The 18,906-nt window shown below is 43.6% G+C and overlaps 1 protein-coding gene across 12 annotated transcripts in view; it reads right to left on the bottom strand.

Moving 5' to 3' along the window:
- SYBU (syntabulin) overlaps nt 1–18,906 on the bottom strand; it is a 122,801-nt gene that overhangs the window by 72,622 nt on the left and 31,273 nt on the right. For 2 of the 12 annotated variants that reach the window (XM_043879955.1, XM_043879947.1), the window contains 2 exons: nt 6,867–6,947; nt 4,939–5,143 (listed from right to left, as the gene is read on the bottom strand). In XM_043879955.1, coding sequence (XP_043735890.1) covers nt 4,939–5,143; nt 6,867–6,890 — 229 coding nt within the window. In that variant the 5' untranslated portion in view covers nt 6,891–6,947. Of the gene's footprint in view, nt 1–4,938; nt 5,227–6,866; nt 7,070–7,137; nt 7,157–7,386; nt 7,502–10,811; nt 10,943–18,906 lie in introns of those variants that run through there. The other 10 variants (XM_043879949.1, XM_043879953.1, XM_043879950.1 and 7 more) reach the window with 10 other exon arrangements.

Here is an 18,906-nt window from a genome sequence, read left to right as displayed (position 1 = left end):
CTCAGACTTCATAAGGTAAAAGTCATCCAGAAAGTCTATAAAATACAGATTCCTGGGTCCTTCCATCCTGGAATAACAAGCTAGGGTAGTGCCAAGGCATCTGCATTTTAAACCAGCTTTCCTGGTGATCTGACAGTAGACAAACACCACACTTTGAAGTGATAAACAACGTCACAGACATGAGAATTCTACAGCATAAAAGATGTTCACAGGAAGTACCACGATTTGCTCTCAGGCATGGTCCAACTCCAACCTTTTACTGTTCACATCAAGTAATTTTTTTTTATTAAATGACAAAAATTTTTGCTCCTGTCCCCCTAACTGCAGTTACTGCATCCTCAAAGAAGCACTGTCTATGTGCCCTTCATTTGCAACCTATTTCATTAGATACTTACTTCTGATGCTGAGGCAGCTAAGCATCAGAAACATGTATCATGCAACAGAGCCGAGGTCCCATTCTCATTAAAATGATACTAAATTCTTAGGGTTTTAGTTTTTGTTTTTCTTCACAGCAGGTTGGCAGTCATTCAGTTATAGTGTAATTCAGTACTGCAGCTCACTTCAGTTTAATCAGTTCATCTCAATTCTGATCATTATATTCAAAGGCTTACTCTATCCAGATGCCAAGTTTCCTCAACTGGACAAAAGCATAGCAGAAATATTTCTGTTTGGCAAGGCCAAGCAGATTTTTGGAGGCATTATCATGCCTCGGCAGGGCACTAGTCAGGTTGTAATTTGCTGTAATTGTTCTTCCAACAAACAGCCACAATGATTACCTCTAGGTCACTGCGCCCAAAGACGGAGTTCTTCTCAGCCACTATAACTACCAAAGTTATTTCTGCAAACACCTTACTCAGGATTAGATTGCAAAGAATCAGTTTCAAAGATGCTGTCCATTCAGCTGATTGATCTGGTACACGCTTTTTAATGGGTTAGGCCATACACTTGACTGTGTATGTGTGTGCACATTAGAAACACAGAAATAACTCAGAGCAATCACTGGTCTCCCATAAAACCATCAGTGTACTGTATGCATCATTTCCCCCACCTGCCATGTTTACAAGGCACCCCAAGGAGAACTAGCCTAAAGCCCAGCAATCCATCTGCCTCCCAGTTCCACGGGGTAATTATTGCCTCAACTAAGCAAAGAGAACTGCGTGGCATGCTGCTGATCACGTCAGGTGACTGCTGTAAGTGACACCCAGGTCATTAGAGCTCCTAATAGTGGCTGGAGTTGTGGCCACAATGATAAACACACAAACACAACGCACTAACAACAACAAAAAAGGCAGGGGGGGGGGAGGAGAAAAACAGACAGAGGCCTAGATTCAGTGGGCCACACCCAGACCACAAATCACAGATATGGGTTTTTGTCACTTCTCACGGGCATGTTAAAACAAGAAACATGGGGAGGGGAGGGAGACGGAAGGAAGACAGGATGATTTTATGAGAGAACATTGGTTAAAAAAACTGACAAAAAATAAAAGAGAGGACGTGAAAGCAGGGTGTTTTTTTTTTCCTACTAACTTCTTAAACAGTACTTCCTTAGGTATTTTTTTTACAAAAGCATTAGTCAACATTTTTTAAGAATGCAGTTTTTTCTCTGCCATACACACAAAAGAGGGCCTGGCCTCCAACACAATATAAGCTTAACTGCGCCCACCTGAAGTCACAGTTCAGTTCAGTTCAGTTGCTCAGTTGTATCTGACTCTTTGTGACCCCATGAAGTTCAAATACAAGCTGTAATAGACTGAATAGAATAAAAGAATAAACTCGTTTAACAGGAGGATGATGTCCAAGTGCAGAAACACACATGCTGATGAAACGCACAAAGCATATGCATCTCTTCAGAGAAATTCTGCTAATAAGAAGCTATTAAGAGAAGAGCTCTTTGGGGACACACCCCAAATGAATTGCGAAAGGTCACATACAACTTCTTCCCTCTGAAATGAGATAGAGACAACAGACAAATTAGCATACAGAATATCAAATCATTAAATGTTCCTGTCAAGGCTCCCATGGGAAGAAAAGGGAGAAGGCAGTGGAGAGAGGGAAGGAAGAAAGTAGGTAAAAAATGGACAGGTCACTCTGAAAATAGTGCCGGGCTTTTAATTTCATAGATCAGCAAAATTAAAGGAAAAACGTGAGGGTGGAGGTGGAGGACATTTCAACATGGAGTTGTCATTTATTTTGCTGAAGTATAACTCCAACCACTGTCAGGATTTTTTGTTATAATACAAATGATAGGAAAGCCAGACTCTCAAAATAAAGGATACTCCTTTATAATAAGTAAATTTAACTTTATATAAACTCAATGAGCTATTTTTTTAAAAACTGAGTATCTTAGGATATATGATGCTCTTCATAATTTATACAACCTTTGATACAGATTTAGAGAAAGAATCTAGTTTTCAGTTTTAAAACTGTAATTTTCAAATTAAATTGCATTGTGTTCAAGCAACAACGTTCTCTCTCATTTCACTACCAGATTGCAAGAATCCCTCTAACTGCTTGCCCTCTTTCACGTTAGTGAAAGGTGATGATTTATAATAAAGAAAACAGACTAATGCAGAATGATCACAGTAAAGTTAGGAAGTTGTGGCAGTAACAGATATCTCTATATTATTTGAGTTTCATTGTAGCAAGGGATGGTATTTTTACAATTTGCATGTATTTCAGTCTCTGACTTAACTGCCATGATAACCAACATATTTTGCAGCTTCAGTGTTAAAGTGGCTGGATTAAAACCAGCTATTTCCCCCTGCTGGTTGGATGTGTTTTACATTCTCAACTCCACTGCCTGCAGCTTTAATACTCCCCATAGCACTAAACCCATTTATTTCTCATCCACTAACTGACCTATGAAAGCATCATTAACACGCCCCCCCCAAAGACCTTGCTCCTGTCAATTTTAGTCAGCACAGCACTCAAAAGCCATCATGGGGTTTTACCAGGGCTCTTAGGAGAGGAAAGTGAAGAATGACAAGGCACCAACCCAAACCTTGGGGAACTGCCAAGCAGGAAGATGAGACCTCAGAACAGAGAGAGTCTTATCTGGAGGCAAGATGCAAGACTGAAGATCAAAAGGTAGGTTTATAGACACCAGTCATTAGACGGTTGTGCCACTCAATTCTCAGCTAGTTAATGGCAGAAGGATCAATATTTACTTTCGATTTTCATGTACAGCATTATGGCCTTAGTGGGAGACAGGGCTCCTGGGAAGAAGGGTTGATCCAGGAAATGGGTCTTGGAAAGAATGATTCATGGCTGAAATTAACAATTTTATCTGTTTGCCAAATATATTTTTGAAGAGGCTCTTTCTTTTGTTTTGATCAACTTTTTCTTTTTTGCTGGTAACACTGCTCACGCTAAAGTCAGTCAGAGAGAAGGTGATGATGTGGAGAGAATTTCAGGAATAAATGTGGAATTGAGTTACGCAAACAAAGCTGTGTCAGTATGAAATGATAGTCCCCTGGGTTCATCAATATCCAGCAAGAGTGATTCCTGAGCTTGAAAAGGGAGTGAAAGTAAACAGCATTACATTCTGCAAACACCACTTTGAGTTCCAGGAATCTTTACAGCTCCAGTAGTTTTCCTTTTGTTTTCTTCCCAGGAGAAGGTCAAGCAAACCATCAGTGGGTCTCCATTTTACACTGGATTCAGCAATAATCAGTTTTAAAATATAATGTTTTGATATAATATTTTCAAAATCAAACAGAATCTGAAGCATTATGGAGAAAAGGATTTAAAAATAGGCAGCACAGTATTTCTAATATACAACTTATTACTGGGTGGAATTATTTAGTGAAAGTATATAATAAATCTAAAGCTACACTTCTAAAATCCCTGAAAATGTAATCACTGGTACTAACTACAATGGAATATTGTATCCTGCTTCATTAGGGCATTAATCATAGCACCTTGATTCAACTGTCCCTTTTCATGCATGTGTTAATCTTCAGATTACATTTTCCCTAAATAAATTCTAAGAGTTACCCTTTGTGAAACATTCTTCATGAATCATAAGACAGTCACTCCTTTAAATTTTACCCAAATTCCTAATGCTTTTCAAAGAATATAAGTCCTTCTAGGTCATGTGCTTCAGTTTGTATAACAGACTCTGTCGATCGATAAATGGCAGCAGCTCTAGGAGCTAGGAAGGGATCTGTGCCTTTACCAAATATGCTCACAGCTCTAAGGAAACTTCCTTAAACATGTATCAAAACTGACATGTGTTCTTGTATTAAGAATCATCATTTCTCAAGCACCTCTGCAGGGCAGGCCCTGTGCTAGGAATACATTTAAGTACATAGTCTCTTTCAACCTCTCAGCTACTCTACAAGGTAGGTATTATCATCCCATTTTAATGGATGTAACAACTGAGGCTTAAGGAGGTTAAGCAACTTGCCCAAAGTCCCACACCTTGTAAGGGTTCGTAGAAAGGCCAGGTCTGTAAGTTCAAAGCCTGTGTTCTTTCCCTCTAAAATACAAGGTCAAGCCAGTACTGGGATATAAACCGCCTTGATCTTGACCTCATTCATTAGGACTTGCTTTATCTTTGGGAATTTCAGAAACAGAAGTACCCAGGCTTACAAAGATTGCTTGCACAAAATGTAAGCTACATTTTCCAGATTTAATCAAGAAATACATTTTACAAACAGTCATAGAGAAAAGAAGTTAAGATTTCACAAAGAAAATTATCAACTAGAATAACATAAAAACAGGGATGAAATTCCATCGAATTTGAACCATTTGAACCTGTTGAACCATTTGAAACTGCTGTATCCGTAGGTCAAAAGAGTCAAAAAGATGCAACCTCATACTATTCATCCTAGTAACAGACCTCTGCTCTGAGACTCTAAGGGGCCCGCCCCAGGTCCCCTCACAATGCAGCCGCAGTGCACTCACTTCCGGCCGTCGTTCCCATGGGTATCGTACCTGAGCAGAAGCTGTTGCTGCTCACGGTCCTCGCTGAGCGCCCAGAGCTGCTGGGGTTGAAGTCTCTGCTCTCTTCCTCCGAGAAGGGAGACTCAGAAGCTGGGGACACCTTGTGCTGCTGCTGAGGCAGATGGGGCCGAAGAATCAAGCGGGGAATCCGGCTTCGGGCGATCTCCTTCTCATGACGCTGTGCTCTCAGCTCCATCTCCAAGTCGGACACCAGAGAGAAAACAAAAGGACACTTGTTGCCCCCTCTGAACTCCAGTCTGCTCCTTCTGGGCTCAGCGTCTGCGGAGCCACATTTCTGAATATTACATCTTCACAGAGCAGTCCTTGTTTCAGTAGCTCAAATGAGCTCCAAAACTCTTCTACTGAGCTAAGCCTTCTAATTTATTGAAGATCACACACTGCAGCATGGATGTGTGTACACACACACACTTTCAGCTGCTAGCAGGAAAGCTATTCCTTTCTCTCATGCCTAACTCACCTTGCCACTCTGGCTTTTTCCTAGCACATTCAAGCTTTCAGCTCTCTCAAAGGCTCTTTATAACTCACAGCACACTCCGACTATTACTTGATTTCCTCCAGACTTCCATTTTGCTTTCCCTGAATTAGCTGTGACAATCTGACTTCTGTTTTCCTGTCTCCTGACAAAGCAGACCCCTATACCTGAAACAGTTTTCCCTAGATAGATCATGCAGCCTTATCTTTCAAATGCCCCCCTTCTTCCGGCCAGGATTTTAATTATTCATTAATATCCTGGTACACAAGGCTTGTTGCCAACAGAAAAGCAAACAAAAATTCAATACCGGGTAAGATGGCTCCGCCTTTCTCATCATGTTTAGCTTTTGTTTTCCTTACAGGACACTCAGATGAAGACATTTTTTCTCCCTCTCTCTCCTTCAAAACACAGCATCAAGTGCAGAGGGCTTTGAAAATGCCCCCAAAGCAGTATTTCAGCAATATTTTCCCCTTTTCAAAGTGCTTTCCCAGGCATCATTTTGTTTAATCTTTCCAACAACGGAGGCCACAGAGAGCACACTAATTTGCGTCCCTATTTACAGATGAGGAAACTGAAGCTAAAAGAGGCAGAGATGCTCAGCCAAGACTGCTGCACGTCACCTAGATGCAGAACGGGGGCCTGCAGTCAAGAGCGGGTCGGTCGGGGTCACCCCCACCCTTCCTTATGAAAATGGACTCCCAGGGCGAGCTCTCTGCAGGAAAAAACCCACCGCTCCCTCCAACCTCTGCAACTGAAAAAGGGCTTTGGATTAGGTAAGGAATACTGTGTGGAAACGTGACCTCCTGCTCATTTCCACGCGGCTTACCAGGAAGGGTCGCTGCCAAAGTAAACACCTCTGGGGGGCCCTCACAGTGCAGGAATTGAAGGGGAAGTCCCAGCCGCGGGTAACTCCCGCGGTCGCTCAGGCACCCGCCCTATCCAGGGGCGAAAGCCGCACCCAGCCTGGAATCTCTGCTGTCACCCGGCGGGTATCAGACGCCAGCCGCTCCGCTGGGCACCAGGCGGACCCTGAACCGATGCTGGAGCCCTTATTTCTCACTCACCAATACATCAAATCCTTTTTAGTCACATCACACACGGAGGACGACGACTGAGAGCTAGATCCCAAATCTCCAATTTCAGGGGATGGGATTAACCCTTCGGAGTCCATCTTTTTAATCCTCAGTGTCAACCCTCCAAACACAGTACTACCTCCCCATCCCCCGGGTCTCGGATCTCATCACCTGGGCGACAGTCCCTGCCTTCTTATCGCGCCCGCCACCCCCTCGTCCCCGTCCACCGCAATCCTAAAGGTCACCCCTCCAGCGCTCACCTGATCCGCGTCCCTCCCCGCAGTGCCCACCTCTCCTCTCCCTCCGGCGCTCGCTGACACAGCCATCGAGCCCTCCGGACGTGCCCTCCTTACCTTGGTCTCCCGAAGGGGTCCCATCGCGCTGCCGCCCGCCGGCTCCTCGCGCCGCCGCTGCCGCCGTCCAGGAGGTGGCACCTGCGGGCACCGGGGTCGAGGAGACGAAGCTGAGCCGGAGCGCGCCGCGGGCGGCCGCTGCAGCGGGGCCGACGCGCCGCCGCCGCCGCTCGCGCTGGGCTCGGAGGGCGCGCCCGCCGCCCCGCCCCGGCCGGACACGTGGTGCCACCGCGGCTGCCGTCGCGCCGCCCTCTCCCGCGACCTCCCTCACCTGCCGGCCCCTGAGGAGACTCCTCGGCGCGCCCCGCCCGCCCGACTTGGCCGCGGGCTCTCCTCCCAGGTCCGCGCGCCTCTCCCGCTCGGCCGAGCCCGACCCTAAGAGGGGTCGCGGACAGAGGCTCCGAGCATCTTCAGCCCGGAGAAGCCCAACACCCCCCTTTGGGCACCTGGTATAAGGTTCGAAAGGGGTGCTCGTGGGAGAGGAGAGCCCAGAAGAGCTGTGACATCACGGAGAACCAACCTGTACCAGGGGAAAGTTTTTGCCTCGCGGCCCCTCCCTGCCCCGGGTTTTCTGTCCGCGTCCAGCTTCCAGCACAATCACCTCGCCGGAGGGACGGGGTGGGTCGCCCTCCACCCGGACCCCCGGCAAGCCAGTGTTGCAGGCCTAACACCGCATCTGGGTTCCACGCTCTCGGAGGCTGCGCTCCTCCTCGGGGGGTTTGCATCAGAAGGGCCTGGCGTTGGCGGCGCGGCGCAGCCGCAGGGAAGGAACCGCGGGCTTGGGAAGCCGGGCTGCCCCCCTCTCCAGCTCCGAACCACCGCCGCCCGCCTGCCGGGAATCAGTGCCCGGCGCGCGGCTCTGGCGACGCCTCACTCGAACTTAGAAAACCGGTTCGGGGCAGCACTCCTCTCTCTTCTAGCGAAGTGCTTATATGCCTAAAGTTCTTGACCTCTCTGAACTACAAATTTATGCTCGTTAAATTTGAGGGATAATAATAACACCCTCGTCAAGTGTAGCTAAGAGGATTTAAAAAACCAGCTATACCTACTGTTTGAACAGAACTTTCCGAAGGGCAGTGAAGTCTCATCCAGCTCTTCCATTCAGTATTTGCTGCATCCTCTTACATGACAGAAAAAGCATTTGAGAAAGACAAATATGTTCAAGAAAAAAGCTCTAAAACCTGTCCAACTGAGGACCTCCAATAAGGATCATCCATCGTGTGGGTCCTGGGCCTTGACTTATTACACTTCAGTTTTATCTGATAATGCAAGTCTGCATATAATAATTTAGAGGCCCTTTATTTCAGAATTGGAGAATATTCTAAGTAGCAATGTGGATGGAGAACAGTCTGGTTGTTACACCCAGTGTTCTAGGGAGAAGGGGAGGACAATGATCCTTGAAGATGGTATCTGAACCTGAACAATCTCGTTTGTCCTCCAAAAAGCATTTTTTCTGAGTCTTCAACTTTCAAGTCTAGGAATGTACAGTGAGTCCAGAAAAAGCTTGAAATCAGAGGATTAGTGAAATCAATTTGCCTCCTCTATATTCCATAAAGAAGTTTTATTACATACATCTTCGTGTCTTTTCGATTTACTTGGCTCTCTTAAGCAGTGAAGTTGATAATTCCTTATTTTGTCAGGGAGGGGTGATTAATTCATACTTTTATACAGCTCATAGCTGTCTCAGATACGGGCTTCAGGAAAGTGACATTCCAGAATCATTCCTACAATTCTGAGCCCAAATTCTGAGCCCAAGGACATACACTGTGAGATGGGATCGAACTGTTAATGTCAAACTGTTAAGGTGTTTCTGAGGTCCCTCTTGAGAATTAAATCTGGGAGCATAAAAGCAGAAACACCCTCCACTGAGTTGTACAAGTCAGAACTTCACATTCTTGACTTCTCCTTCCTATGGCCCCCAAATAGCAGAAACCACAAATGATCTTCACATTACCCTAGAAATAATGTCTTGGATCTGATTACTTCTAGCCTCTGTTTGACTGCATTATCTTCACTTACAGACTAAACCACAAATGTCCTGGATTATTACAATAGTGGTCTAACTAAAGTTGTCTTCCTTCCAACTTCGCAGCTCATTCCTCTCTTGCCAGTTTTGCAATTTTTCCACAAGGCCTTTCTAGCCATGCTTCTTTATTACAACTCATTAATGATTTCCCAGTTGTCCTCCAAGTAATATTCAAACTCCTTAATGTGGCATAAAGGCCTTTCAAGGTCTGGCTTTGTGTATGTCTCCCATCTCATTTCTTTCCACTGCTCTTCTGAGATCCTTCCTCCCCTCACCAGTCCTACCACCACCACCCCCTCCATCCACTGCCCCTGCCACTCCCCCTCCACATACAAATGGATACCCCTCAAATTGTAGAACTTGCAGTTCTCAGGAAGTATCATGTTCTCTTTTCCCTCCAGACTACTGCACACAGTTGGTCCCTTTGTCTAGAGCATTTCTTGTACCCCACTACCCATCCTCCTCAACTCCTAAAGATACATTAACTTTCATTTTAGAAACACCTTTTTTCAGGAAACCTCCCTTGATCTCCCCAAAAGATAAGTCCTTAAATACTTCGAGGACACCTGTACACAATTCACCTGGGAAGAGCTGTTATGATTTTGTATCAGAATTCCCTACTTATTTGTCTGTCTTCACCAGGGATATAAGCAGTGCCTAGTACAGGTCCTGACGCCATGAGTGAGAGAAAGTCGCTCAGTCGTGTCCGACTCTTTGTGACCCCATGGACTCTTGCCTGCCAGGCTCCTCTGTCCATGGAATTCTCCAGGCAAGAATACTGGAGTGGGTTACCATCTCCTTCTCCACCTGACACCGTAGGCACTCCATATTTAACAGTCAAATGAATGAATCATGAATGAGTGAATTCTCTAACCCCTTAAGGGGCCCAACAGTACAAGATAGAGAACATTGATACAACTTCTGTTTAGAAAATGACTCAGATAAAGCTGCCTCCAATATGGCTTTGTATTTGACGATGGGGTGTGTGCCTTAAAAAAATCCAACATGTGTTCAGTGAAGGCCTTTTACTGCAGAAGTACAGGCCTTGAGAGGCTGTGCTGTAGTCCTGCTGTCACCATAGCAACCCTGCTAAGGGGAAGGCTGGTGATTTAGTGTTCAAACGCCTCTTAGCTCTGTACTTTTGGAACCCAAGCCTGTTTTTATGCTGTTCTAAAAGGCAAGTTTTACAAATGCTAATATCTGTCTTGCCTTTAATTTCACTCAAGTGTTTCTCACGTCATTAAGAGAAGTGTCTTATAACAGTAGGATCATACCATCAAAGAGAGATAATCTAATACGGTATAATATAGTCAGCTCTGATCTGCTCAAAAATATCCTCTACTTCAATACTTATTCTCTGGTTTTCAAATTTTGTGGCTTTTCCTTTAGAAATGACTAGAATGCTGATTTTTTTTTAAGAAAATAACTACTTCGAAGGTTGGACTCCTTCGAGATTATAAATAATACCCCTGCCCAGACCTAGGAAGAACAGAAGAGATAGGGTATGGCAGATTGGGAGACAAGGGATGTGTTTATGTAATTATATGCCCAAATCTGGGGTAAATTAATTGCTGCTTGGCTTATGTGAAATTTGCAATTAAATGATTCGTACCTTTCATGTGCACACAACTTTCTATTTTCCGAGCTCTTTCACATGTATAATCTTATTTGACCGCCCCACCCCCCCGCCCAAAATCCTGAGATGTGCATGTCCTTCATCAATCTCTGAAACCAGATAAGTCATAAAGGACAGGTTTTTCTTGAAAGGAAGTCCCCAGACTGCAAACTTCACAGAAATGACAATACAAATGTACAAATGCACAGCCACAGAGGAAAAGAAAAAAAAAATGTCTGTACCATTCAACCAAGATACCTCCCGGTCCCCCACATTCATTCGCTCGCTCTGCCTCTCAGCTCACCTGCGTGTGCTGGGGGCTCCCTCGGCCTCAGTCAGGGCTGACAAAGCACCCTCCTAATCCTGTCAGCGGGGTGAGCCAGCGCCGCCGGCTGCCTCCGTGACCCGATGTTGGGTGATCTGCACGGCAACAAGGAGCAGCTGACGTGCTTTACAACACGTCATGAAGAAAAGAAACTGCATTCTGGGGCATCCTGGGATTTTTCTTCTTTTTTTTTTTTTTTTTGTGGTGGGGTGGAGACCCATATTTTTCTTAACCAGGGAGAGAGCTGCCTGCTTTCCCGTAAGAGCATGTGTGAGTGATTCAACCCTCCTCTTCTCGTCTGTGTTGTTGTTACTATACGGTTAAGGGATTTTGATGTTGTGAAACTTTAATGGGTAGAATTCTGCGAGGTTGCTCCCTGAGGAGGGGGTCCAGAGAGTATCTGAAGCAATCGGGGGAGTGGGTACCTGAGGCAAGGCTGGCTGGAACATTCGCTGGGTTCAGAGTGTGTCGGTTATCTCGGCCCTGCGAAGGAGTCTTCAGTCAGAGGGAGCTCTCAGATGAAGAACAGGGATGAAGGGAAAGTCCAGGTGGGGAGGCAGAGGCTGGGGGTTGGAGGCTCTGAAGGATGGTAAGGATACAGTCTTCTGCTTGCCTGGTGGGGCAGCAGACATGAGGTAATCCTCTCCAAAGCTGTCTGCTGTTTGTGGCCTTTTGTCCACTTGTGAGAATCGAGGACGATTTTAGCCAAAGACACAGGTATGATGATTGTATCGAACAAACAGGGGAAACATAGATGGACAAGTAGTTGTATGCTTATTGGGACAGTAGATTAGAATGATGGAGATTAAGATGCCCAGAAAGTATGAGTGTCAAGGATGCCACTCAGATAGGACAAACTGAGCTTTGAGATGCTTCAAATGATGGGACAAGACAGGGAGATGCATGGATCTCCAGACTTCCAGAAAAGGCGGAGGAAGTTATCTGTGAGGTCAACATAGGAAGGCCTAAATCCAGAGGCTGAATTCTGGGTCTTTCTTTCCTAGGAGACCAAGGAAAACCAGAAAGTGTGACCAGGACTGGGCCTGTAAAAGCTGCCTGAACCCACTTGGGATTAGCTAGCTACCTAGAGAGATGAGTGAAGGCTGAGATTCTCCTCAGACCTGGCAGGGGCAGAACAGGTCCCTCAGCTGAGCAGCACTGATGGACTCATTCAGCATCCACAGCAGTCTAGGTTTAGAAAAAAAATGTTATAATCTGGACTCTCAGAAAGCAGGTCTGTGGTTAGAGTTGTTACATTAAGATAAAATAATCTGTTCTCCCTTATATAATTTATTTCCTTGAATTTTCTTTCCCTTGTTTTCTAGCAAATGTGCTTTTATATTTTTAACAATAATTCTGCCTTTATTTCTGCTAAAAGACTGGGGGGAAAGAGGATTTTGAGATTGTCTACTCAAAGGACGAGAGCGGTATTGCAAAATGGAGCAGAGCGCCCCTAGAGGCCAACTACTATGATGGCAGCTACAGGAGCCCAGGGGAAACCTGGAAGCACCAGCCAGCAGCTGGCTGGAGGGGGTGGAGGGATTACTTCTGCAGTTGTGGAGCTGAGGACACATTTGATTTCTGCTCTATTTCCACCTCCTAGGCCATTCCTGTGAACCATTTTCCCTTACCACCAGAAATCATGTGATCTAGTGAATAAATTCAGTCCTTGCTATGTAGCTGCCCTGGTGGCTCAGTGGTATGTAGGAGACCTGGGATGGATCCCTAGGTGGGGAAGATCCCCTGGAGAAGGAAATGGAAACCCACTCCAGTTTTCCTGCCTGGAGAATTTCATGGACAGAGGAGCCTGGTAGGGTACAGTCCATGGGGTCACAAAGAGTCAGACACAACGTAGTGACTAAACAACAATGTAGTTGCAGCTCTTTTCCAATCCACTGCAGAAAAGTCTGTAGGAAGACAAATCCAGAATTGGGAATCTGGTCTTTGTTGTTTCACCTGCCTATGTTTCATCTGTCCTCTCTAGCTATTTCATCAGAGAGAAAAGAATGCTTTTAAAAAGATAAATTTAATGTTTTATTTTTAAAGGTACTAAAACCACACAGTCAAAATTTTGACAAATAAAAATATTACTCATCATCTCATTGCCCCAACATCAATTATCCATATTCCTTCTGTTAGCACTTTCGTGTATTTGCTTTCAGGCTGATCTACCGTGCATCAAAAATAGCGCTGTTAAAATGAGAATATGATTCTAAGTGACATATGGCATTTTAGGCCTTTGACGCCATCATATCCAGCTATTTCTGGATGACTGTGGTAGGCTAATACCGACTGTTCTCTCATAAAATACCTTCTGTTTGTCTTCTGATCGAGCATGAATCCTCTGAGATAGGATGCTCTCAGCTTGTTGACAAACAGCTGGGGCTGCTGCTGGAAGTTGAGAGCACAAGCCTGGCTTCTCAAGTCCCTGGTGTCAATTACACTAGCCAAAAGTTTCAGGAAGAGCTGATAGGGGAAAGTTAGCAAGTCCAGACTGGAGAAATGACTCCAGGTTGGTAGGCTGGTAGAAACATTGTGTCCTTTTCTATTCAAAAGCATAGCTACTAGCTTGCCATAATGTGATGCTAATTCAAAGGAGAGCAAGAATGTGAAATCAGGTTCCCAAAGTCTGCAAAGAGATTTGTGATGGAAAAATGCACTTTAATAAAGGACATGAATTCTCAAGTCCTAGAGGCCAGATTTGAGTCCTCTGCCTCTTTCTCACTGCATGACCTTAGACAAGTTTTTAACCCCTCTGGGACTCAGCAGGTAATAAACCTTTGACTAATGTTAGTTCAAAAAAAGAAGGAAGGGAGGAAGGAAGGAAGGAAGGAAAGAAGAAAGATCAAGTTGCACCTGTTAGTGTTTCTGGACAAATTAACTTTTCTCATCCTCATTTTCTCACCTATAAGAGGGCTTAATAACAGTAATTTGTTCATACTACTGTTGTAAGGATCAGATAAGAATCCATGCAAAGTCTATCATTTATGTAGCACATGGTTGGGATTTCATAGATATCTTCTCTCCCTCAGGACCAAACCATTCCAACACTACTGTTGCCTCCTGCTTGATTTGCATGCTCATCCTAATGATTTTTATTTTAATGTTATTAAAGGAAAATGATAAATTTCACCCAGATGATTTATGAGATATAAAGTGAGAAACAACTTTTCATTAGAAAAGAAGATGACAGGACTTTTCTTCCCAAAGGTGGCTGGGAAAGGTTAGAGCAGATGGCATGATAAATGGCCAGATATCTATCATGAATATGATATGAATGAATAATATATGAATATTCAGTCGTACATTCATTCACCCATTGATGTTTATTTTATTCCTATTCTGAGTCAGACACTAGCTTAGGCACTGGTTCCAGAGCATTAAAAAATTAACAGTGTTACCTGTCCTCAAGTATCTCAGTCTAGTTAACAGAGATACGGATACAGCCATCAGCTGTTACACTACTATTGTGTTAACGCCATGAAAGATGACAGTCCCCAGGGCTTGCCAGCATGTGAATCAGACTGGACTCTGAGACTTCCAGGGGTGAATTTTGGGGGATGAATAAGTACTATTGCAATTTTGGCTTCTTCAGAATTCCTTCCTCTTGCTCTCTCCTCCCTTCTTTCCACTCCCTTCCCCTCCCTCACTTTGTCTACCTTCTGCCTCCACCTCTTTTCCAGTTTGAAAGACTTCTGCAGCCCTAATTGTTAATTAAATTATTTAAAATTTCAAGAACACTATGTTATACTGCCACCTGTTGGTTCACTGGTAAATTTCTATTCTGATACCTCAAGTTTCATTGGTTTGCAACAAAGTTGTCTTCATAAAACAAACCAGCTCAGTTCAGTCACTCAGTCCTGTCCAACTTTGTGACCCCATGAATCCCAGCACGCCAGGCCTCCCTGTCCAAGACCAACTCCCGGAGTTTACTCAAACTCATGTCCATCGAGTCGGTGATGCCATTCAGCCATCTCATCCTCTGTCGTCCCCTTCTCCTGCCCGTAATCCCTCCCAGCATCAGGGTCTTTTCCAATGAGTCAACTCTTCGCATGAGGTGGCCAAAGTACTGGAGTTTCAGCTTCAGCATCAGTCCTTCCAATGAACACCCAGGACTGATCTCCTTTAGGGTGGACTGGTTGGATCTCCTTGCAGTCCAAGGGACTCTCAAGAGTCTTCTCCAACGCCACAGTTCAAAAGCATCAATTCTTCGGCGCTCAGCTTTCTTTGCAGTCCAACTCTCACATCCATATATGACCGCTGGAAAAACCATAGCCTTGACTAGACGGACCTTTGTTGGCAAAGTAATGTCTCTAGTTTTTAATATGTTATCTAGGTTGGTCGTAACTTTCCTTCCAAGGAGTAAGCGTCTTTTAATTTCATGGCTTCAATCACCATATGCAATGATTTTGGAGCCCAAAAAAATAGTCTGACTTTGTTTCCTCTGTTTCCCCATCTATTTCCCATGAAGTGATGGGACCAGATGCCATGATCTTAATTTTCTGAATGTTGAGCTTTAAGCCAACTTTTTCACTCTCCTCTTTCACTTTCATCAAGAGGCTTTTTAGTTCCTCTTCACTTTCTGCCATAAGGGTGGTGTCATCTGCATATCTGAGGTTATTGATATTTCTCCCAGCAATCTTGATTCCAGCTTGTGCTTCTTCCAGCCTAGCGTTTCTCATGATGTACTCTGCATATAAGTTAAATAAGCAGGGTGACAATATACAGCCTTGACCTACTCCTTTTCCTATTTGGAACCAGTCTGTTGTTCCATGTCCAGTTCTAACTGTTGCTTCCTGACCTGCATGTAGGTTTCTCAAGAGGCAGGTCAGGTGGTCTGGTATTCCCATCTCCTTCAGAATTTTCCACAGTTTATTGTGATCCACACAGTGAAAGGCTTTGGCATAGTCAATAAAGCAGAAATAGATGTGTTTCTGAAATTCTCTTGCTTTTTTGATGATCCAGCGGATGTTGGCAATTTGATGTCTGGTTCCTCTGCCTTTTCTAAATCCAACTTGAACATCTGGAAGTTCACGGTTCACGTATTGCTGAAGCCTGGCTTGGAGAATTTTGAGCATTACTTTACTAGAGTGTGAGATGAGTGCAATTGTGCGGTAGTTTGAGCATTCTTTGGGATTGCCTTAGTATTGTCTTTATTGAAACTTTGAGCACTTTCAGAAAACTTTCATAGTTTAAGGCTACATGTAACTGAATGCCAATGAATAGAATCGGTACTCAGTGGGTATAGAATAATACTCACTTTTGTGGTTCAAAAGACAATAGTTCCAAGCTCCTTTCACCTCTTCACCTGCTGAATCACTGTAGACAAGCAAGGTAAGTCATAGCCAGTCATATGGTAAAGTCATGTTCCGATAGTGCCTACCTTATATATTCCAAGGTGTATTTTTGAAATTAATAGACTTCTTGAGCAGTTTCTTAGTCTACAGAAAAGCTAAGCAGAGGTACAGTTGCCATATACCACTTTACCAAGATCTATTTTTTCTCCATTTTTATTTTTTAAATTATGAAAATATGACAACACATTTACAGGAGACTTGAAAAAATACAAAGTTACATATAGTTCCACTATACATTACCATTATTTTTAAGTAGATAAGATTTTTAGTTGGAGTTTCAATATGAAAACTCTCAGAAATTAATAGAATGAATAGACAGAAAAGCAGAAGGACCCAGTAGACCTGAAAAGCACTATGAACCAATTCAACATAATTCAGATTTATACAATTTTCACAAAATAGCAGGATACAAACTCTATTCAAGTTCCCATAGACTGTAAACCAGGAGGCACTGGAACCTATCCAGGGACCTAAAACATGGTGCAAAAATTTCATGGCCTAAAAAAAAAAAAAAAAAAAATTTCATGGCCTAAAGGTACTGAAATCATACAGAGTCTGTTCTCTTATCAATGTGGAATTATGTTTGAAATCAGTATCAAATGATATTTGAAAATAACCCACATACTTTAAAGTGCAATGTGACGTTTACCAAGAGAGGCAAGATCTATTCTTTAACTTTTTATCTTTGGACACCATCCATCCCCTGTCTACCTAATTAATTAAGTATACTTATACACTACTTCATGGCAACCCACGCCGGTGTTCTTGCCTGGACAATCCCAGGGACGGGGGTGTCTGGTGGGCTGCGGTCTATGGGGTCTCACAGAGTCGGACACGACTGAAGTGACTTAGCAGCAGCAGCAGCAGCATACCCTACTTCTAAAGAAGGTTCAATTCCCTATCAAATGGCTGGACACCTCTTACTCATCCCCTGTCCTTCCCTATGCCCCTGATCCAGTTGGTTTTTTCTGAAGTCTTCTAAATTTCCATGGCTGACTCAATACCAAGACTTCTGGATCTTCTTGGATGGTCTTAGCACTGCATCCCCTCTTAATCTTTATAGTGTCTATCTGACATCTTTTTGGTGCTTCAAACCTACCAGTCTACCACTCCATCTCCTGCTGTGCAAATACCCTTCCATCCTGGTTGACTGACAAATTAGAAGCTATTCAGAGAACTCGCTCAGTCTCCTGCTTCCAGACCTATAAATTCACCTGCCACCACCCCATTCTTCCCATGTCCAGTTCTGTAGAACGCAAGTTGTCTCTCTTCTGTACAAGGGTAATTCCTTTTGCTGGGCTTTTCCACTTCTTAAGCAAAGTTATTCCATCAGTTAGTCCTTCTAACTCCAGGTTTCTATTTCCTTATCTACAAAATGGAATAAACACAGTATCTACTGGGGAGCATCAGGGGAGTTACTATGAAGAACTTGGAAGAGTGCCTAGTATATATTAAGCATTCAGTGAGTGTTAGCTGTTATTACTAGCTATTATACTTGTTTCTTTTTTTGGATAACTGTAACCTACTTTTCTATCAGACACTTCACATCAGCATTTAAACATCCTGAAACCTTTCCCAAGAAAACAACTCTCTGAACTTTTGTATCATTCTAGTACTACCCATTGCTTCTCCCCATTCATCATAAAACTTCTTAAAAAAAAGTAGATATTCCCAGGTCTCATACCTTTCTTGCTTCTTCACCTAACCCACTAATGCACTTATACCCACCATTCTACCAAACAGCTCTTGCCCAAAGTCACATATCATTTCTGTGTGGTTAATTCTAATGACTGATTTTTACCTTAATCTTCATCTCTCATCAGTTTTTGGCACAATTAAACACTCCTGCATTTTTGAAACCCACTTTCCTTCCATAACAGAACCTCCTGTTTTTACCTACTGACCCAGTATCCTTTTAGTCTGTTTCTTAAATATTGGTGTTCCTCAACCTAGCCCTGATCCTCTTACGCTTTCATCCTACTGTTCCCCAGGTAATAACTTTCTTTTCAATTGCTTCAATTACTATTTATACACAAATCTTCCATAAATTTTATTAATTTTTATTCCATAACTATCCCATCTGGATATCTCAGGGTCCAAAACTCACCATATTCCAAATTGAATCCATCGTACTTCCTCTTAAGGTGGAACTTTTTTCCCTGAGTTCCTGAAATTAATAAATGATATCATTGTGCAGACTCAGGAAGCTGGACGAACTCTCAGCTCTTCTCTCACCATCACCTTTACAACGAACTGGAACTTAACTCACATCTGCTCTATCTCTTAATTATCCTTAAAATGTGTTCATTTTTCTACCATTTCTGACTGCCTGGATTTCTAACCAAGTGCACAGACTTGTCCCTTCGGTCCATTTTAAAATAGCCAGAATGATGTCTTTTGACAAATCTGATCAGCCCCTACCCTGTATCCCGCAGCCCCAGTTGAAACACTTCAGTGCTCACCACTGCCCTCGTGATAAGGTTCACACTTACTTATGACTTACAAGATCTCACGTGATCTAATCCTTGCATTCTACCTTTGACTTTCTCCAGTGTTGTTCCTTCTCTTTACAATATTTCTCAATCTCTAACTTCCATCTCTCCAACCACCATCCAGTTCCTGTTGCCCTCCAGATGTATTCATTGAAACATCGACTTTGTTAGAGTCATGGAATTTCATCTTGGGTGTGAAATAGAACAAAATGATTTTTGGCTTTG

Source organism: Cervus elaphus, chromosome 21, assembly GCF_910594005.1.
Source record: "Cervus elaphus chromosome 21, mCerEla1.1, whole genome shotgun sequence".
Taxonomy (NCBI): Eukaryota; Metazoa; Chordata; class Mammalia; order Artiodactyla; family Cervidae; genus Cervus; species Cervus elaphus.
This window is presented reverse-complemented; position numbering and strand designations above follow the sequence as displayed.